Genomic DNA, 19,929 nt, shown 5'->3' on the forward strand with positions numbered 1-19,929 from the left:
TATGCTTAAAATACCTCTTGATACGCGCCTGCTAATTCTGCTCTTACTCCTTTCGTCTATTAATTATTATATATATATTATATATTATAATATTAATATTTTAATAAACATAAAAATATTATATTAATATTATTATATTAATTATTAATCTGTAGCTATCAGACACACTACTGAAATAAAATGCTCCTCAGTAAATTTAAGTAAACGATTAGATCCCACTATTACAGAAACTGAGGGGTAAAAATGAGTCAGAAAAATCGCGTCAACATAACTTAAACATTAGCATTCTTGTGGGAGTTTATTTTTCGATACCCTATGGGACAAAGATGTGGAGCAAAATTGGTCAGAAAAAGGTTTATATCAGCATAATATAAAAATGGGCAGACACTGTCCCGATATGAAATATGTTTCTGACATGAAACGGGAACACTTATATGTAAAAACAAAACCTTTAAACCAATTGTAAATTTATATCACTGCCTATTGTTATATTATGCTGATATAGTTACCAATCTTGCTCCACATCCGTGTTAATTTATTTTATATATATGATATATTCTCTATATTTTACAATCAACATTTTTATAAAAAAGACAATCAAATATTTGAAAATTGAATCAGCGTTGAACTCAATTTTTCAACAAAAAAATAGTTTTGCTAAAATTCAAGCTTGTCTTTAAAGTGAAATGTACCATTTGTTAGCACTTATAAAGGTGGTTCAATGCATAGACTTTCCAATCTTGGTTGAAAACTTCTTGGAATGGCCCTATTTTCTGCAATTTTTTTGAAGCCTAGTAATTGTACGATTGCAATTCTCAATATACATGCATTATTATTTTCTATATAAATGTAAAATCTCCAGATTTCAAAAAATATACTGTGCGAAAACAAAGAAAGCCTTGGATTCAATTCTTCATTCTAAAAGCGGCCAAAATCTTAAGGCTTAACATTTTCTTGCTTAAGTACCTCCCCGAAAAATAAATTCATACAGGTAAGTTATACGTTTAATAGCACAGAAATTATTTTAATTATAATAATTATTCCATAACAATACAATTACTATGGCGACCAGCCGCCATATTCGATTAAAAAATCAAATGAAAAAACAAACAAACTAATTAACAAACCAAAAAAAAAAAAAATGCAGAGGGCATGATTATGAGTAATAATAATAAGAGGCCTAAGTCCAATTAAATTGCAAATGGGCCTAAGTCCATGCATCCTAAAAAGTTTAATTGAGTTTTTCTTTATCTTACTGAGATTGTCTTTCCTCTTTATCTTAAATCTAGGTGTAAGTGGCTTTATTTTGGTGTATCCTATGTGCAGGTTTTGAACTTTTAAAGACAGAAATTAACCCTCACACATTTTTCAAAATTCATGTTTAATTCAAAGTCCACTCTGTAAGATTTACTGAGTTGCACCCAGTACGTACAAAAATATCTACTTTCCAAAAGAATGCCTTTTTATTGAAACAACAAGTTCAAGCTATGGCTTTCAGAAAACATTTACTTCAAAGCTTTACCATCAAAAATGGTTTCAGAATAAAGGAAAAACTTTAATCGAAATTTTCTCAAAATGACCAAAATGGACTTAGGCCCCTTTTGAATTAAGGCTCACAGGACTTAGGCCCCTTTTGAATTAAGGTAGCGAATTGAACAGGTCATAAAACCTATTCTAGCAAGTATTTGATCAATGTGAATCACCGTTTAGTACCTGAATTGCAATTTCACAGTTTCAGTAAGTTATGAGTAAGGGGTCAATGTTTGTAGGTTTTAGGTGTAATAGTTTAGGTTTTAAGTTGTATTTTGATTTTAACTTGACCTTTTTTGGAGCATGGGGTAATTTGAACGCAGTCGAACGACAATTGAATACAGTTGAACCAATCGAATATTACTCAGAATAGTGGGAGGACACATAACCTATAGAATCAGTTCTGCATATTTAATTTTTATTACAGAAATAAACCCTAATACTTTATAGCACATTGTGCTGGAAGATTTGCAGCGTTATTGATCTCACAATTGATTTATTTTTGAAGTTATATTTCATCACTTGCTGGCTCTAGCCTGTGGTTTCCTTTAGCCTTAGTTCTTGTGATATTCTCACCAGCCAATCAGATTGAAGCTTTACATAGTTCACAACTACTGAAAAATATAAGCATTTTAATTGGTTGTGATCTGCAAAATAAATGCAATATATGATATATGATATTTGACATGTGCAAAATATGACCGGCTATTATTTGAGGGACTGGTTTCAGCGGGTGAAAAATCAAATCAAAACAACCATGGAAAAGTAAAAAAAAATAAAGCAAAAAATGAGCAAAAGTTTTCAAATCAAATCTAGCCTGGGAATCCATGCTATGATTTCTTATTTGATAAACTGATAGCGAAATGTATAGCATGGTATGGGCTGAGAGTTTGAATTTCTCAGATCCTAATAACGGTTGAAAACATAGCCAATCAAATTTTGTTATTCTTTTACTGGTCACACTTTCTTAGAGAAAGCGCAACTTTCGAGATTTGGTTTTTATTTTAGTAAGTGAGGACAGCGCTAAATTCGAATTTCCCACTGTAAAAAATGTGAGTCCAATATTGGACTCACAGCTCCAACCCGTCTTGTGTACATCAAATTATAAAAAAACACACGACGGTTCTCCTGTCTAAATCAAATCATGTTTTGAAGTTGAATAATCCTTTCAAAATTAGCAATTTATCCCCTTGCTGTTCAAATTTTGAATTTTTTTTCACAAACTTGAGCATTTGTACTTAGCAAAACTCCTTTTGGAAGAGTCATTCGATGGTAAGAACCCTGTGAGAATCCTTTTCGCCCAAAATTTCTTTGTATATTTATAGTTTCTTTCCAATGAGGGGTAATAATAATAATACATAGCACCTTTTAGTTTTGGAAATAATGACAATTTTTCCCATTTTTGTGGTAGTTTTTACTTGACAGTTGTCCCTTCAACTTTCTACAGATCCCGTTTAAAATAAGATCCAAAAGGTAGGTGTTATCTTTTTTTAGGTATTATTATTGAGAATAGCAATTATAGTTTCAAGCTACAGCTACGGCTACAGCTACGGCTTCAAAATAGTTGAAAAGTACTGTATCAACCTTTTTCAGGATACTGAAAAAGAAATGAATAGACCAAAAGAACTTAAAGATATTCTTGAACAGTTGCAGAATGATTCATCTAATGAAGATATCAACAAAGCTTTTCACGAGTCCTTTGTGCTAGTTGATCAATTGCTTAGAAAACAAGGCAATCTTGAAAGGATTTCAGAAGAACACATGAACAAGCTGAAACAAGGATGTAGCCAATCTTCAGAATGTGCTAAAGAAGCAACAGCAAAGGTCAACAAGAAGTACAATGATCAAATGAAGACCCTGCGAGAAAACCAAAAAACTGAAGAGCAAAAACTATCTAAAGAAACCAACGTGCTGGAAGAAATTACAAACAAAATGCATAATGTTGCTTTGGATGAAAAATCACTCTCCAAAAAGGAAGTGGAACTGAAAAATAAGAAAGCTATTGATATTGAAAGAGAAAAAGCAAAATTCAAATTATTAAATACACTGAAAATCAAATGGGATTACACCTGCCAAAAAGACAAAGTTGTAGGATTTGTTTCTGGAAAATCTCCTACTCCATTCTCAGTGAATCAAAAGGAACACTCTTGCTTTTATACAGCTAATTATCTTTGGGACTTGATTGAATTGACTAACTAGTTAGTATGTCTTATTATATTATATATTATACATTATATATATTATACAAATGCGTTCCGTAACCTTTATAGGATTGTAAGGAAGGCACACTCTATTTTAGCTTTTGATAAAGTACACCAAAAGGTTTTCCAAGACGTGCCGTTAGTGGGCTTTCGCAAGGGGAAAAGTCTTAAAGATATGTTGGTTCGCGCGAAAGTCCCCCTACCTTGGGGGATGATAACAAAGGCCAGAGTGAACCATGTCTTGGAAAACGCTGTGGTGTTTGTCCTTCAGTTAAGAATACATCAGAGTTTGCTTCTAGGAATGGAAAGATATACAACATTCGTGGGTTATCTATGAACTGTAGCTCATCCAATGTTGTATACCTTCTTAGATGCAAAACCTGCGGTATTCAGTATGTCGGTAGTTGCACGACTCCTTTTAGAACAAGGTTCAGTAATTATAAATCGTGTAACAAATATCACAAGGACAAAACTGTGCCACAACAAGAACTTCACAAACATTTTGACCTACCTGGTCATTCCGGTTTTGCAGATTTTGAATACACTTTTATTGACCAGGGAAGTAGCCTTGAAGATGTCAGGAAGAGAGAACGTTTTTGGCAATATAAACTTAATACGTTCCTTCCTCACGGGTTGAACGTGAAGTTGTTGTTCCGGATTAGGCCATTTTTTGAACTCCTCAGTTTTCTGGGGATAACTGATGCTAGTATTGAGCTTATACTGCGGTCATTTGGTTATGACCGGTCGTTTTTGGGAGAACGCCCTTCTTTGGACTGCTTGGTATGACCTACGGGCATGCCTACAGCACAGTTGTGTGCTCTACTAGTATCAGGTGTTCCCATGTTTTGTTCCGTAATTTCTTTTTGTTTTGCTTTTTGTCCTGAATAAACCAGAAGGGGACACGAGCATTTAATTTTCCGTTTTAATTTCCACTGCGTTTACTGTGCTAATTCGAAACCTTTTTTGTTAAATTTTTAGTTTTATTGTTTTCGACGATTATTCCCCACGGGGTTGTTTTCATCAATTTTATTGTACTGTTTTAACGTTGTAAATATTATCGCTACGCACCTATTTTTATTAAATCTTTTTAACATTTTCTTTGTTTTATTCCCTATAGAATTTTTTCCTTTGTTCATTAGAATTTTTTATTTCTCGCCTCCTTTTTTTTTTTTTTTTTTACGCATCACTGATTTTTGTAGCATTTAAAAATGTGTTAACGCTTGTGCAGTATTATACCTGATGAAGTTCTGAAAATAGAACGAAATATCGTAAAAAACAAACTGTGTTGATTTTACTTTTTTGTTCACTTATTATACAAATGTTTTTACAAATAAATTTGAATTCTTTTAACAGAAAAGGATTTTGCAGAAATTACTTTTAATTTCAGGAACTTTAACAGATTCTGTTTAAAAAAATGATTTTGAAATACTTTATATAAATTTTGTCTTTTAATTCATCTTAAAATTATTTGAATTTTGCCCAATAAAAACAGGATATGGTATGGAAGCAAAGAGAAGTTATCATCCCTAGATCTCTATTTCATTCTATTGGAGAATTCACTCAGGGTTAATGAATTTATGCTTCATTTATAATATTTACGGCAGATTTTTTTCCTTTTACTATATATTTTGTTAGTTATCGTATTACTTTAAATAAAAAACAAGACGTTTTAACCCTATTTCGCCTAGGGGGGGGGCTGTTTCTGTTCGGAGGTCAAATAATTAGTAATAGCTCTTGAAATATTAGAGCTTTTGCCATGAAATTTTCTGTAAATTATTGAAAATTTAGGATAAAATAAGCAATTTTTTTCTATAGCTTTTGTTAGAATACAATAGCTATTTATAAGAACAAAGAAAATTTTCGGTTTTTGTTCACTTTGCCCATGATGAGTGACGTCATCAAAAAAATTTTTTGTCAAAAGTTACCTTATGTGACAAGGATCCTGTGTTCCAAATTTCATCCAAAAAGACCCACTAGATCAAAAGTTAAGGGGTGGTACAGGAAAAGCCCCCCCTCTAGTTCTGAACTGCCCCTAAAAGCCTATGTTGAATAGGGTTAAGTGAGTATCACATGGAGCATGACTTAATGTGGTAACAATTGTATTTATTCAGTATTCAAACGAATTTTGACCCTTTTTACATCTCTAAAAATGACATGTTTGAGCTGAAAAACAAAGTCAAAGAAAAGGCAGAACAAGGTTCTTTTTCACTTTATTAAAATTACATTATTGAAGATTATTTAATAAACGCCCCTTTCTTTTAAACGCCTCCTCGAATGAACGCCCCTCCTAAAATTCAAAAAATTTTATAAACGCCTGAGGTGTTTATTTGAAGTAATATGGTAACTGTATCATTGTTATCATCAGTCGAAACTAATGTAGTATATTGACCATTGAACCTTATCTACAGAAAATTGGTAGTTTCAAATAACTGGTGCTACTTTCTGCTGTGTACTAATAATGTTGTGTAATAATGTTGTTACTTTTTGTGAATTAATTCCTAATGTAACTTTGTTTATATCCCTTTTATTTTTCATCTTTGGCCAATTTTGTATTTTTTCGTTTCATTTTATCTGTATTATACTATAACATTCTTATTTATCTAAATTTTGTGTAGTTTGATTTAGTGGCTAGATAATGCAAAAAAAAAACTTACAAAAATTCATTTGTTGATTCTCTTTTTGGAGAAATAGTCCACCTACTTCATTTTTCCTTGAAACTGTTCTCTGTAATGTCTGTATTCTTTATCAATGCTAGGTTTTCTTAATATTTTGTTCTTGTATTTCTTTTTAAGATATTTAAAAAATGGCAAAAAGTAAATTTGAATATGTAAAGAAATTTGAAGAAAATGATGTGTTGGATAGTTGTGCGCATTGATGGTAGGAGTTTTCATCGATTTTCTGAGGATCATTGCTACTCAAAACCTAATGATATAAGGGGTCTTTCATTGATGAATAAATGTGCTGAAGAAGTGATGCAACAATTTCATGACATTATCTTATGGTGAAAGTGATGAATACAGTTTTATTTTCAAGAGGAAAACAACACAATTTAGTCGAAGGAAAAGTAAACTAATGACGAATATTGTGTCATTGTTCTCTTCCTGTTTTGTTTTCCATTGGCAGAAATTCTTCCCGGACACTAAACTTCAATATCCACCAATGTTTGACTCAAGAGTCGTTGTATACCCTGCTCTTGAGAATATTCGGGATTACTTAAATTGGAGACAAGCCGATTGCCACATTAATAACCTTTATAATACTTGTTTTTAGACGTTAGTCAACAAGGGTGGTTTAACAACGACTGAAGCTGAAAAGAAATTAAAAGGAACATTGTCAGGAGATAAAAATGAAATGCTGTTCTCAGAGTTTGGTATAGATTACAATGAGGAGTCTGATATCTTTAAGAAGGGATCTGTGTTGATAAGAGATACGAGGATGAAGTTGTTAAAAAAACAAAGGATGGTGAACTAACAAATGAAACAAACAAACGTACAAGGAGCAAAGTTGTACTTCTTCATCAAGACATAATAGGAAATTCTTTTTGGAAACAACACCCTAATATTTTATAGAACTTTTTCTCTTTTTATAAATAATTTTTCATAAAAAGCATTTTATATAAGATTATTTTTATAATGGGCTTAGTTATTGATTATTTTTCCTCACTGTAATAACATGAGAATATGGAAATGCAGAATATCAAAATGAAAAATGAAAACCGATAAAGAAATCCCATTTCACTCTTATCTTCCTGATCAATTTTATCCAAAGCTTATTTATTAAGCTACTTTGATAAATGGAGGAATAGTTCAATCGTTTTGAGAATTTCTGAATAATAACACACTATATATATTTTTTTTTTTTTTTTTTTTTTTTCTTTATTGAAACAAAAACACGTGTACACTACGAACATATTACAAAACATTACTTAAACATAAAATATAGTCCCTCCCCCCGCTAGGAACTAACGTTATATCGCCAGAGGTACTAGACTATGTAAAAATAAATAAATAAGTAAATAAAGAAAAAATCTTGGAGAAGGAAGCTACAATTGTTAGGTAAAAGCCTAAAATAAAGCACCGCTAAACCTTCCAGTTTCGTTAAGAAATTCAACAACAGAACAAAGAATAGATTTATTTAGATTTGAAGTCAAACTTTCATCCCCATATAATAAAAGCCGACAGAAAAAAGGAGGGTTAAGCGGCGGATGAAAAATAATGCCTAGGGTCTGAAGTTTGTCGAACAAAGAATGTCTTGCATGGGAATATATAGAGCAGTGCAGAAGAAAGTGCTGAGTGTTTTCAACAGAGTTAGTTCGGCAACCATAGAAAGGGTCTAAAGTGTCGCGGAAGCCATGTCTAAATTTATGCTCGTTGAGATGGCTGAAACCGACCCGAAGTCGATTAAGAAAGATCACTCCTTGAATGTCAGGAACATCAAAAACATGAGATTGCTTGGGTCTCAAAAATTCATAGATTGCTTTTTTGAAAGTTTTAATTGAAGGTAGATCTCGTATATTACCTCCCAGAACATTCCACTGAGATATGCAGTACGGGAAAAAAGTGTTACGGAAACGCTCGGTTCGTATATTAAGAGGATAAATAGGATTTCTTGTTCTAAGGCCACCTGGTGCTGTAAGTCTTACTGGCAGGTAGTTACGTAAATACGAAGGGGCTAAATTGTTAATAATTCCATAGAAGAATGTCATTCTTCTAGCAAAGCGCCTGTCAGCAAGACTTTCAAGACCAAGTTCTGAATATAGTTTTTCTTGAGACGTTCCACGAAAACAGCCTGTTATAGCTAAACAGGCATTATATTGAATAGATTCAAGCTTCTGCACAAAGGTAGCATTTCCCGGGCGGTCATATACGATATCACCATAATCAAGATGAGGCCTATATTCATGTTTGAGAATGACAATCTTTCATATAACCTACAATATTTCCCCCTTTTAGCAATGATTAAACTATCAGATGACAAACAATTTAATAACACTACTAATAACATTGGTTTGTTTCATTTGCTTCTACAACTCGTTGGAAAATGGATTCGTTCATGATGACATATTCGCCATTGTCAACAATAAAGACATCCTACCAAATACCTCTGTTTGGAATATCTTTTACAATGATTTCTGGGGACGTACCCTGATTGATTCCAAAAGTCACAAATCCTTCAGACCAATATGTACTCTGACATTCAGATTTGATTATATGGTATTTGGATTGAACCCATTTGGTTATCACTTGGTCAATGTTTTGCTCCACATATTTGTCTGCAATGTGCTTTTTCAAGTGTTACGAGATATTATTCTATTTGACACAAAATTATCGTTGATGGCAACTATACTGTTTGCAACACACCCTGTTCATGTAGAAGCTGTGAGTTTTTTATTTTTTTACCTTTTTATTCAACGTAGTCAAAAAACGTTTTTAAAACCCTCTAAAAGTTAGCAATCACTGTCTAAAATCTTTCACAAAAGTTTTGACGTTCGGAAACCCAACCACCCTATTTGGACCCGTCCTTTTAGAAGACTGTTTTATGACTCATATTGATGATTTTTAACCATATTCTAGGTAACAGGTGTTGTTGGAAGAGCTGATATGTTGTCTTGTCTATTCGTACTACTTGCATTCAAGGCTTACCACAAGTAAAATATATATTCATTAAAATTTTATAAAACTCTTCAGTGATTGCATTTCTATAATTAAAACTTAAACATTTGGATGAGTCACAGGCAAGAAACAACAAAAATTTATTTATTGATGATATTTATTGATACTCTATGGTAGAGCATCTTCAGATCTATCATAACTTGGCATATAACATCTAGCATTTACAAATTCAGACATTTGATTAAATAATTTAAATTTATCGCGTTCATATATTTATATAATTCCTACCTGTTATGAACCAAAATTAAAACATAAGATAACTGGAATACATAAATAAAACTCTAATCCTTTCTTTTTATAGATATCTTGTGACAACTCAACAGGTAAATATACTCTTCCTATTCATTTTCAGAAAAACAAAAACAAAAGGTGTTTATTCATTTTTTTAATTTTATGAAATTTGCAATTAAAAATGAAGATAAAACTTGCCGTTTCAAAATTACCCAAAAAGCCAAACAGTTATATTTATTCTTAACTAATATATTGATTACATTTCAGGATGTTTTTTTCACTAGCGACCTTTTGGTAGTTGTTGCATATGGTACATCCACATTCTTCATCAAAGAGCATTCTGTCATGATATTCTTTGTATTGATTGGTTACGATGCTCTATGTAATAAACAATACATTGCAAGGTATTGCCATGATATTACTTTAATAGAGTTTTATATTTGGGAAATAAATGTTAGAAATTTTATAATTTTGCTCATTATTTTGAGCGTTCTTTTCAGCATCGAGATTCCGCAAAATTTAATACCACAATTTTTAAATCAATGGTCTGTCTGGTCCCTGTCTTATTTCCCTGGATGGTGGATGAGCATATTCGGGTGAAAGCGTGCTCACCCCTTGCAGGTCACTTCCCGTAAGCCCAGGCAAATCGACCACATAATGACTCGTTCAACGGTAATCGTCAGTTGTACAAAGTTTCTCGATTCTGGTTGGTTTAGAGTACCGTTACCTGCACTATTACCACTCTTTGCATTCTACGGCAGGGGTCACTTTTGTCAACTTGTCACTTTTGTCACTTTGAAAGACAAAGAAATTTTGCAATGCAATATCTTCTCTTGATGAAAACAAAGAAACATCGCACAGCAATGCCTTCTTTTAGTCAAAAGAACAAAAAGAGGTTTTCGAATCGAATTTTTGCTAAGATATAAAAAGATAAGAAATATTTTCATAGACGATTACCTCGGAATCGTATGGTTTGGGGTGCAATTAACGATGAATGACTCGTAACAAAGGAGAAAATACCTTAATTTTCTACTCGTGATTAATCGTTAATTGCACACCAAACCATACGATTACTAGTTCTAATTAAAATCACCCAAGATCACGGGTAGAACCAGCCCTATGGAATGATATGAATTTCATAAAAACTTTTTAAAAAACGATAAAAAAGTTAAATTTTCGTAGGTTCTATCTTCTGATTTCATTGAGAATAACAGAAGGGGACATCAGTCTAACTTATTCAGCTATTTAATGATTTTATTTTATATTGATAGCATGTTAACTGATGGAATTCATAGCAGCACAAAACAAATGCAAACAAGGTTTTTCAAAAGAGTTGGATTTCTATTGGTTTGGGTGAGATTTTAGTTTAAAAAAAAAACTCATTTAAAGCAAATTTTTAGGGATTGACACCTTTAGCTATTATTTATGCTACTTTTAGACCGTCAGGTTGGTTCAATGAGCATTGGTGAACTTCCTATAATTCTTTTTCACCTACCTCGAGGTTTACTTCATAAACACCAGCAATAAATAATCTTTATTATCATTTATTTAGTTTTTGGCGTTGTTTCGATACCGTATGTACCCGATGAACTACACTTTACCAAAGTTCAAACTAGAAGACAACCCTGCATCATTCTCACCACATCTCCAAACACGCATCTTAACTTATCTCTACTTACTCATCTTCAACCTTAAACTTCTCTTATCACCCAATGTTCTGTGCTACGATTGGCAGATTGGAAGTATACCACTGGTTGAGACACTATCGGATACAAGAAACTTGGAAACATTGTTCGGCCTTTCATTTTTTGTTATCACTGGTGTTAATCTTTTGACTTGGGTTTTTAAAAGGCCATCAAAAGACAGGCCAGTCTCACAAAAAAACCCCTGACCCAAGAACTTTTGTAGTGACGAGTAAACAGTCTAACTGACGAGTTAGGCTAACTGTCTAGATCGCTATTTATCTGGTATTACGCCATCCACAACCCCGACCGTTAAGTGTGTCCACCCCATGTCTGTAGAAATATGAAATCTACATATTTAGTAGAATAATAATTCTACCCTATATACCCTTCTATACAATATAGACTCTGTTGTGTAGCAATCTACTAATTTGCCGTAATTCTACAGACGTCTGTAGAAATATAAATCTACATATTTTGTAGAATAATAATTCCACCCGTAAATCTACAGACATCTGTAGAAATTTTAAATTTACACCATCTACGTATTCTGTAGAATTATGTGTGATAATGTGTTGCAAAAGAGGTATACACATTATATGAAATGCTAGAATGTTTCTCGTTGTATTTCATGGTAATTTCACGGGTGGCATAGTTCACACCACTACTTGGTGGTACTAACTGGGTTAAAGCCCTGAAACTCTTCTTGTTCTCTTCTCTCGCAACCCAACAGTTTTTAAATACTCCAAATTGACTCAAATTCACCTCGTCCTGTCCAAAGGACAATACTGTATACTGTCAATTAGATCAATTTGAAAGTGGGTGATAAAACAACCCAGTTCTATCCTGAAGGTCGGGAAAATTATAGTTGATAAAGAATTTACCTAGGGTAGGGGTTTATTAGGGGTTGTAACCCCTTTCTGTTCTATGAAACGTTACATTTTGAAGTTTTTGTTACATTTCCCTTTATTCATACATAACTTAGCTTTTTAATGTAAAATTCTTCAATCCTAGGTTGGGAAAGAAACAGAAGTTTACAACTGCATACTGTATAGTTTGTATCAAATTTTCTTGAGGAAAAAACATTTTTTACATTTAATCGTTTAGGATTCAAATGACAACCATGCATTGGTGGTTGGTCTACTCTTTCTGGTGATTCCTTTTCTGCCTGCTTCTAATTTCTTCATTCGTGTTGGCTTTGTGGTTGCTGAAAGGATTCTTTACATTCCAAGGTAATACACAGTCTGTTTTGTAACATGATTGTAACACATGTGAAAAGTACAAGATTTACATTGGGCTTCTTTAAGCCTTTGTTCATTAAAAGATTCTTACCTCATCTTGAGCTTTTACTTTATTCATATTGCACAATTATTAGTAAAGTAAGTCTACGACCGCAGTCGCAGGCGACCTGGAGGCTCCTTCTTTCGATGGCTATCTACCCGAAGCTAGGGAGGGCGCCGCTCTTTCTCCCTTGATTGCTCCATTAACTCTTGATATTTCTCTTAATTGCTGAGCATCAAGTATCAAGTACCAATACGGGAATCTTTGGTATGAGCTGCCTGAGGGTTGAACCCACAACTTTGCGCACCGTAGCCGGATGCTCTATCACTACACTACGACCGCACAATTATTAAGTGATCTACTCGTCAAATAAACGCTGTATTATAAATATTCTTGTTTTTAGTGTTGGTTACACTATCTTGGTTGTGGTTGGATTGAATCGACTGTGTCAGAAATTCCCTAAATTTAAAAACACCTCCTACTTTATGTTTTGGATGGCAGTCGTTCTCTTCACCTCCAAAACGATTTCTTACAATCGAGTCTGGAAAACAAGAGAGACACTGTTTAGGTAGGTATGACTAAATCAATAGTCATAAAAAATTTTCATTCAATGGGCAAAGTTGTTTAAATAGAATATAAACAGTGATGCCGAAGTATGTAGTGACTTTACGTACCTTTAAGAAGTGGTGCAAATAAATGGGCTATATTCCATAAAATATTCTATTCAAGGGGGAGGACGAACCTTTTCAAGTTAAAAAAAGATTCTTGGAAATGTGTAGATACCCCCTGGAAAATAGTAAAATTTGCAAAAAAAATCCTTGGAAAACTATTTGTACCTTATGTTATAGTAACGGTGGATGAACTAAAATCAGTCTTTTACCACCTAGAAATTTTACAGTAACTTTCCACACCCAAGAAAAATTAATAAAAATCCAAGGCTAAAGCTTTGGGACAACCTGGAGAAAATAAAATAATATTGTTAAATTAAGGTATACATCGAGAGAATCCGTTAAGAAACATAACTTAACTTAAGGCAAATTCATAAGAAGATTTCAATTTCATCATTCTTGTAAAAACTTATTTTATCATACCTATTTTACATAGCAGGCGTCCACACCTTACCACACAATGCAAAAGCTCACTACAACTACGCTAATTTTCTCAAAGACGAAAATCGAACTAAACAAGCTGTTTATCATTATAAAAAGGCGGTCGAGTAAGTTTAAGTTGAATGGGATCGAACGTAATTTATTTACCTGCCCTTTGATAAAATTTTGAAGCAAAATCAATTAGCTATAGAGGTATTACCATCCAAAAGATGCAAGCAATCATTTTGCTTTTCTGTCAAGAGGTTGATGATGTTACTTAAAATTAGTTGTTACATTTCTTATTGCTGCATACTTGCTACAACTAAAAGAAAAAAATGAGGCTTCCTCTACTTTTTCGATTAACCTCGTGTTTACTACTACTTAGTGCACCGTTAGACCATGTTCAGACGTTACGGTTCCGTATCGCTCCGGTGTTGTATGTGTTACGGATAGGAAGTGTTCATACTCATTCTGGAACGTTTTGGAGCAAGAAAACGGAGCAGTTCCGTTCCGATGAAAATAGTGGAGCGAAACCGTTTCGATCTGTTTTGCTTTGTACCAATTTTGACGCTCACACAGTGTTTCGGAACCGTTTCGTTTCGGAACGAAACGGAACGTACCGTGTGAACATGGTCTTAGTGTAAAGGTCGAGTATTCGGGAACAATGCGCAAGGACGTGGGTTTTGAATGCCTGGCTGGGACGTATCAAAGATTCGAAAATTGTACTAGATGCCTCTCTGCTTAAAATGCTGGGCAATGAATGAGAATGACTAAGGGGAAAGAGGAGCATTCAGGCTAGCCTAGTTAACTAAGCCTTTATTCACAAGGCTAAGACACAGATTATGGCAATATAGCGTTTTCGGTGCTTTGAAGTATTTTTATAGTTACGGATTTTGAAGATTGCATTGGAATACTATTCAGTTACAACTAAACAGCAGATTAAACGAAATGACTGGATCAATCTAGCTTATATTTTATAGGCTAAATCCAGGTCTTCATTAGCACATATTTGCAGTCATATTATGTTCTTGATATTTGAGATTTGTATCAATTTTTCCAAAAACACTATCGAATGCTTCTTTTGTAGATTATACCCACCACATTCCAGTTCACACAACAATCTCGCTACACTGTTGCAGAATGATCAACCAGGGGTGAAATATTCTTCTTACTACTTTAATAGTTATGTATATGTATATTACAAACAAAAAAGATTGTCTAAAAACTTGAAAAAATGTTGAAGTATCTTAATTTTACTATAATGTTAGTATGTATCATTTGCTACAATCTTTCAAGAAATATTTGAGACAAAGGGGAGTTCCCGGTGTAATTTTGAACACCACAATTGATTTTTAGGCGCCTTAAACTACAGTTGGAAAGTAGAGTTTTAACTCTGAGTTTTAACATGAGACTTAAGACTTAGGAGCTTAGGATCTCAGGATTTAAAAGCTCAAATTTGCTCGAATGAGGCTTGGAATATAGCTTAGAAGCCACCAAACCCCTCTAAAATCGAAACATTCAATGGAAGAAAGTGGAAGTGCTAAAATAGCAATTCTCGCCCGAACTTTAAATTCTGAAAAACGTTAAAATACACTAAAATCTCAATATATTTCAAGGGAGATTGTAGGATGCGTGACCTGTTAAGATTTCACATCAGTTTTATTCTCTTCCAATAGGTTGCAGAATATCACTTCAATGAAGCCATCAAACACACACCTGGTCATTACCGTGCAATGTTCAACATTGCCCATATTTATAGGTAACAAATATTGTCCTTCGTTTGGGATGTCATATTTTAGGTACGGCTTTTTTTTAGCGAAAGATTTTTTAGCGAAAGATTTATTGCAAGAAAATTAAACTGAACCATCCAACCTCAAAAACTTTTTGGAACTGTATTTAGCTAAGTTATTTAACTGGTATAAAAAAACTAACTGAAATGGCATAGCAATGGAGACGCCCTTCTTTTTAAAATGGCAAACCTAAAATCTGACCCTTTCTTTTAGAAATTTGCAATAACATGTTTGGTGGATTGGGTTGTTTAAAATGTTCAAAATCTTATATCTCGTTAGCCTCTAATGATAATTTTTTTGTTTTGAAAACTTGAGGTGTTAAAGATGAAACATAGACATTGCGTTAAGAGTAACGAATGAACGTTTTTGTTAATTTTAGAAGTAGAGGAGAGTACGAGAAAGCATGTGATATTTTGAAGACATGTTTGTTTTTTTGTCGAAGTTGATTGTCACTTCTTTTATGTATCATGTATTGCTATTGTTAAAGGAACCCATTTGGGCGGGAACTGATTTTATTAATTGGTGGGTGTGGCTACAAAATATGTCACCTAAGCTAAATATTATGCATCACTTTAATGCTTACGAAATGTATGTAATTGCCCCCGCAGGAGCGCAGCAACGAGGAGGCACTCATAGCTTCACGCATAGATATTGGACTGGAATCTCGAAATTTTGTTGTTTGTTGTCGCGCAAGCATCCCCGTAGTTAGTCTCTTCCGTAAAATATTCGGTTTTTTTCGGGACGGTTGTATAAATATTTTCATATTACGTTATTATATGCTATTGCCATTATTACATATTACATGTTATTAGTTTTGATTTACCACTGAAAAGCTGAAGCGAGTGTTATAAATGCAAATTATAACAGGTGTATGATATAACACAAGTTCAAAACAAAAGTTGTAACGTATTTTTTTAGATATACCGGTTTACTGGTGATTAAAGAGAAGGAAAAAAAAAAAAAAAAAAACAAATTACAATATTACTTGTGCAAATCAAAACAAACAAAATGGCAGACTGGTTATAATGATGAGCTGATTCATTGACTGGAAAAAGTGTTTGGTATGTCAAATTTAGCGCTTTGATCACCAAGTTTAGCTAGCTGAGCTTTGGATTTGCATTCGGCCATTCTCTGGATATGAAGTTTTATTGAGTCGAGCGCTTGAGTGAGTTTAGGAAGTAACTGATGTTCAAGATTTTCAGCAAGGATCAGTTGTTGCTTTTTCTTCAATGATAGACGAAGGGTAGCAAGAGTTGTAGTAACAGAATCGAAGTTACTCACATAATCTGGGTGGACTGGACTTTCGTCAATGACATCCTGAATTTCGGAAATGATGACGTTGGTGTCCATTATGAGTTCTGACGGTTTCGACATAGCCAACCGTAGTGCAGTGGTAGAGCATCCCACTACGGTTCGCAAGGTTGTGGGTTCAACCCACAGCCGGGTCATACCAAAGATTCTCAAAATGGTACCTGATGCCTATCTGCTTGATGCTCAGCAATTAAAAGATCAAGGCTAAAGTTGAGCAATCCAGGGAGAAAGAGTGACGCCCTCCCCTACCTTCGGGCAGAGGTCTAAAGAGGAGCCTTCGGGTCGCCTCCGACTGCGGTCGCAAACTTACTTACTCTTACTTGATAACTCTAAAAACCTTACCAAAGAATGTTATGCAATAACTGATGTGATACCTTTTAAAACAATCTTAAATTACATTTTAGGGTAACCAAGGAGCACCAGGTATCCCAGGAAACCGTGGACGACGTGGGCCAACTGGAAACCGAGGACGTTCTGGACCACCAGGACCCTCAGGGCGTGATGGATCAAAAGGATCTCCAGGAGAAGCTGGATTACCAGGACGACCAGGAGACAATGGTGCACCAGGAATGGCAGGAAAGGACGGAAGCAATGGAGATCCAGGAGATGATGGTATCCCTGGTATTCAAGGAACAATGGGTGCTGCTGGACCAATAGGCGCCCGTGGATCCCCAGGACGTGTTGGTATGCCAGGATTTCCAGGATCTCAAGGAAAATCCGGTGAAAAGGGAGAACCAGGAGTTGCTGGAACCGCAGGAAAGGCTGGAAAGAAAGGACCTCCAGGACCACAAGGTGTCGCCGGTGCTACCGGATTCCCAGGAAAACCAGGAAAAGACGTAAGGACCCTTTAACTTTCTTTTATATACTTCAAAGCTATTTCAATGGAAAGTATTTCTGAACCTACTTGGTTTAATACGTTTACTTAATGTTTAATAATACCTGCGATCAATCATAACCTCATACGAGATAAAGGACATCAATAAATTTCCATTTTAAGGGAGCTGGTGGAAAAGATGGAAAAGCAGGAGGCCCTGGTGAAGTTGGAACAAAAGGTGATGCAGGAACACCCGGATATCCCGGATCACCGGGAACGGCAGGTATGCCCGGAATCGCTGGAGCTGCTGGTACTAAAGGCAAGAGCGGATCAAAAGGAATGGCTGTAAGTTGATGATATGAACTTTTGGAATTTTTAAAAGTTTAATTGTTGGTCCCATATTTACAAGATACAGAATTCATATAAATTATTAAAGGTAAGAGCTTAGAAGCTTGAACCAGACAGACAACATGGTTAGACATAGAACATTTTATAACTTTTCCCCGACAAATCTAGGTAGGGAGGGGGAGAAATAAACCACATTCAAAAGACTGATAATCGGAAGATCCTAAAGATATCCACTATGTGAAAATCTCAAATTTGATTACTTTTGTTCAATCTGTAGGGACGAGATGGAGCTAAAGGAAGCAAAGGTCTCCGAGGACGAGATGGAACCATTGGCAACAGAGGTGCCAAGGGAAACAAAGGAAATAACGGAGATACAGGAGAAAAGGGAGACAAAGGATGGAGAGGTATGACTGGCCCAACTGGTCTTCCAGGACCCATTGGTATGCAAGGAGAAGTCGGTGTCGACGGACCAAAAGGAGCCTCCGGACCCGCCGGAGATGATGGCCCAAGAGGACGCGCTGGACGTGAAGGGCCACCCGGAGGACTCGGAGATGCTGGACCAGAAGGAATTAAAGGATCCAATGGACCACGAGGACGAGGCGGTGAAGACGGTATTCCAGGACCTTCTGGACCACCCGGACCTCCAGGACCCCCAGGATTGCCAGGAGGTTTTGGTGCCGGTGGTTTGACTTTGCCACCGTTTGGCGGGAACACGGAGAAAGGACCAGCATACCAACAATACCAAGGCTACAAATACTACAAATCTGAAGAAGGCAAAGACTTCAAGACTGAAGCCAAGGAAACCCAAGGAACCGTTTTCTCATACGTTCTCAAACTTGATGAAACCATCCAAGGAATTGAGAAACCCGATGGTACTAAAGCATTCCCTGCCAAGACTTGCCAAGATTTACAAATGTGCCACCCAGATGTCGAAACAGGTAAAATACAATCCTTATTGACTTGAAGCTTTAGTAGGCCTTTCAAAGTAACTGAAGTGATATTGGAACAAAATAATCAGCGCTTAGAGACAACTTTGCTTTTTGGTAAATAAGAGCTTGAAAAGAGTCACATATTACAATTTGAACTATTTTTCAAAAGATATGAACTGGATTTTTTACTATCTACAAAGCTTTATTTATATTCTAAAGTTGGTTACAAGCATAGGTTAAAGGTTTTATTTTTAAAACAGTAATTTATGTGCTTCGAGGAATGAATTATGAATGTGTCTGTAATAAAACAAACAAAGGTGTACATTAAAATACTTCCGTTAAGTTAAGAATTATAATTCTTCTTCCTACTTCAGACGAATACTGGTTGGATCCTAACGGAGGTTCATCATGGGACAAATTCCCAGCACGTTGTGACTTTGATAACAAGAAACACGAGACATGCGTGCCACCGCACAAAGCTACTTTCGACAAGAAAGAATGGGTCACCAGTGGTACTGATAAATGGACCTGGTTCTTACGCGATCTTGCCATCTCTGATGACGTAAGTACTAAATCTTTAATCGAAAGTGAAAACCACACTTGATTCAAATTAAGCATTTTCTAGCAATTCCTCAGTCCGAGGCTCCAAAATTAGGAAAAAAAGGATAAATATTCCTCAACAAATAAAAGTACAAGTTTTTCAGTAAGATCCAATCATCTTCAAAGCAACAAACTTAAAGGCAATGAATAAATTTAGGGGCTGCTTTTATGGAGGCGGGCTGGTCTGGCTAGGTGGAATGGTGGAATTTTCGAACGTTAAGTCACGGTTTTCTGACGAATCAAATGGCTAGAAACAGATCACGTGATGTTCGAAAATCCATCCCACCCCACATAGCCGGACCCGCCCACCTCCTCCCTCCATATGAACAGCTCCTAACAGATAATGAGTTTAAGATTGTAGCTCCTCTGAACATGAAAATCCATCGACTTACAAAAAGGGTTGGTCTAGTCCAAACCCTATTGAAGTTCAGCTAAATCTTTCTGAATCAGAC

The 19,929-nt window shown here is 35.0% G+C and overlaps 2 protein-coding genes and 1 pseudogene across 2 annotated transcripts in view; all 3 read left to right on the forward strand.

The window, feature by feature from the left end:
• Nucleotides 1-6,525: 6,525 nt before the first annotated feature.
• Nucleotides 6,526-7,443, forward strand: LOC136813080 (probable tRNA(His) guanylyltransferase pseudogene; annotated as a pseudogene).
• Nucleotides 7,444-8,687: 1,244 nt separating this feature from the next.
• Nucleotides 8,688-15,921, forward strand: LOC136812935 (protein O-mannosyl-transferase TMTC1-like). Its single transcript, XM_067069443.1, has 13 exons — nucleotides 8,688-9,109; nucleotides 9,305-9,378; nucleotides 9,705-9,726; nucleotides 9,902-10,038; nucleotides 10,906-10,987; nucleotides 11,187-11,522; nucleotides 12,424-12,548; nucleotides 13,001-13,165; nucleotides 13,446-13,450; nucleotides 13,702-13,813; nucleotides 14,773-14,839; nucleotides 15,362-15,444; nucleotides 15,855-15,921. The coding sequence occupies exons 1-13, from the start codon at nucleotides 8,702-8,704 to the stop codon at nucleotides 15,919-15,921; spliced, it is 1,683 nt and encodes a 560-aa protein (XP_066925544.1). The 5' UTR covers nucleotides 8,688-8,701.
• Nucleotides 15,922-16,826: 905 nt separating this feature from the next.
• Nucleotides 16,827-19,929, forward strand: part of LOC136812936 (collagen alpha-1(III) chain-like) — a 6,197-nt gene continuing 3,094 nt past the window's right edge. Inside the window, 5 exon segments of the mRNA XM_067069444.1 lie at nucleotides 16,827-16,886; nucleotides 17,191-17,622; nucleotides 17,784-17,945; nucleotides 18,226-18,886; nucleotides 19,252-19,472. Of these exon segments, the coding sequence (XP_066925545.1) occupies nucleotides 16,827-16,886; nucleotides 17,191-17,622; nucleotides 17,784-17,945; nucleotides 18,226-18,886; nucleotides 19,252-19,472 (1,536 nt within the window).

The sequence above is a fragment of the Clytia hemisphaerica genome, unplaced genomic scaffold (genome assembly GCF_902728285.1).
Source record: "Clytia hemisphaerica strain Z4C2 unplaced genomic scaffold, Clytia hemisphaerica genome assembly, whole genome shotgun sequence".
Classification (NCBI taxonomy): domain Eukaryota; kingdom Metazoa; phylum Cnidaria; class Hydrozoa; order Leptothecata; family Clytiidae; genus Clytia; species Clytia hemisphaerica.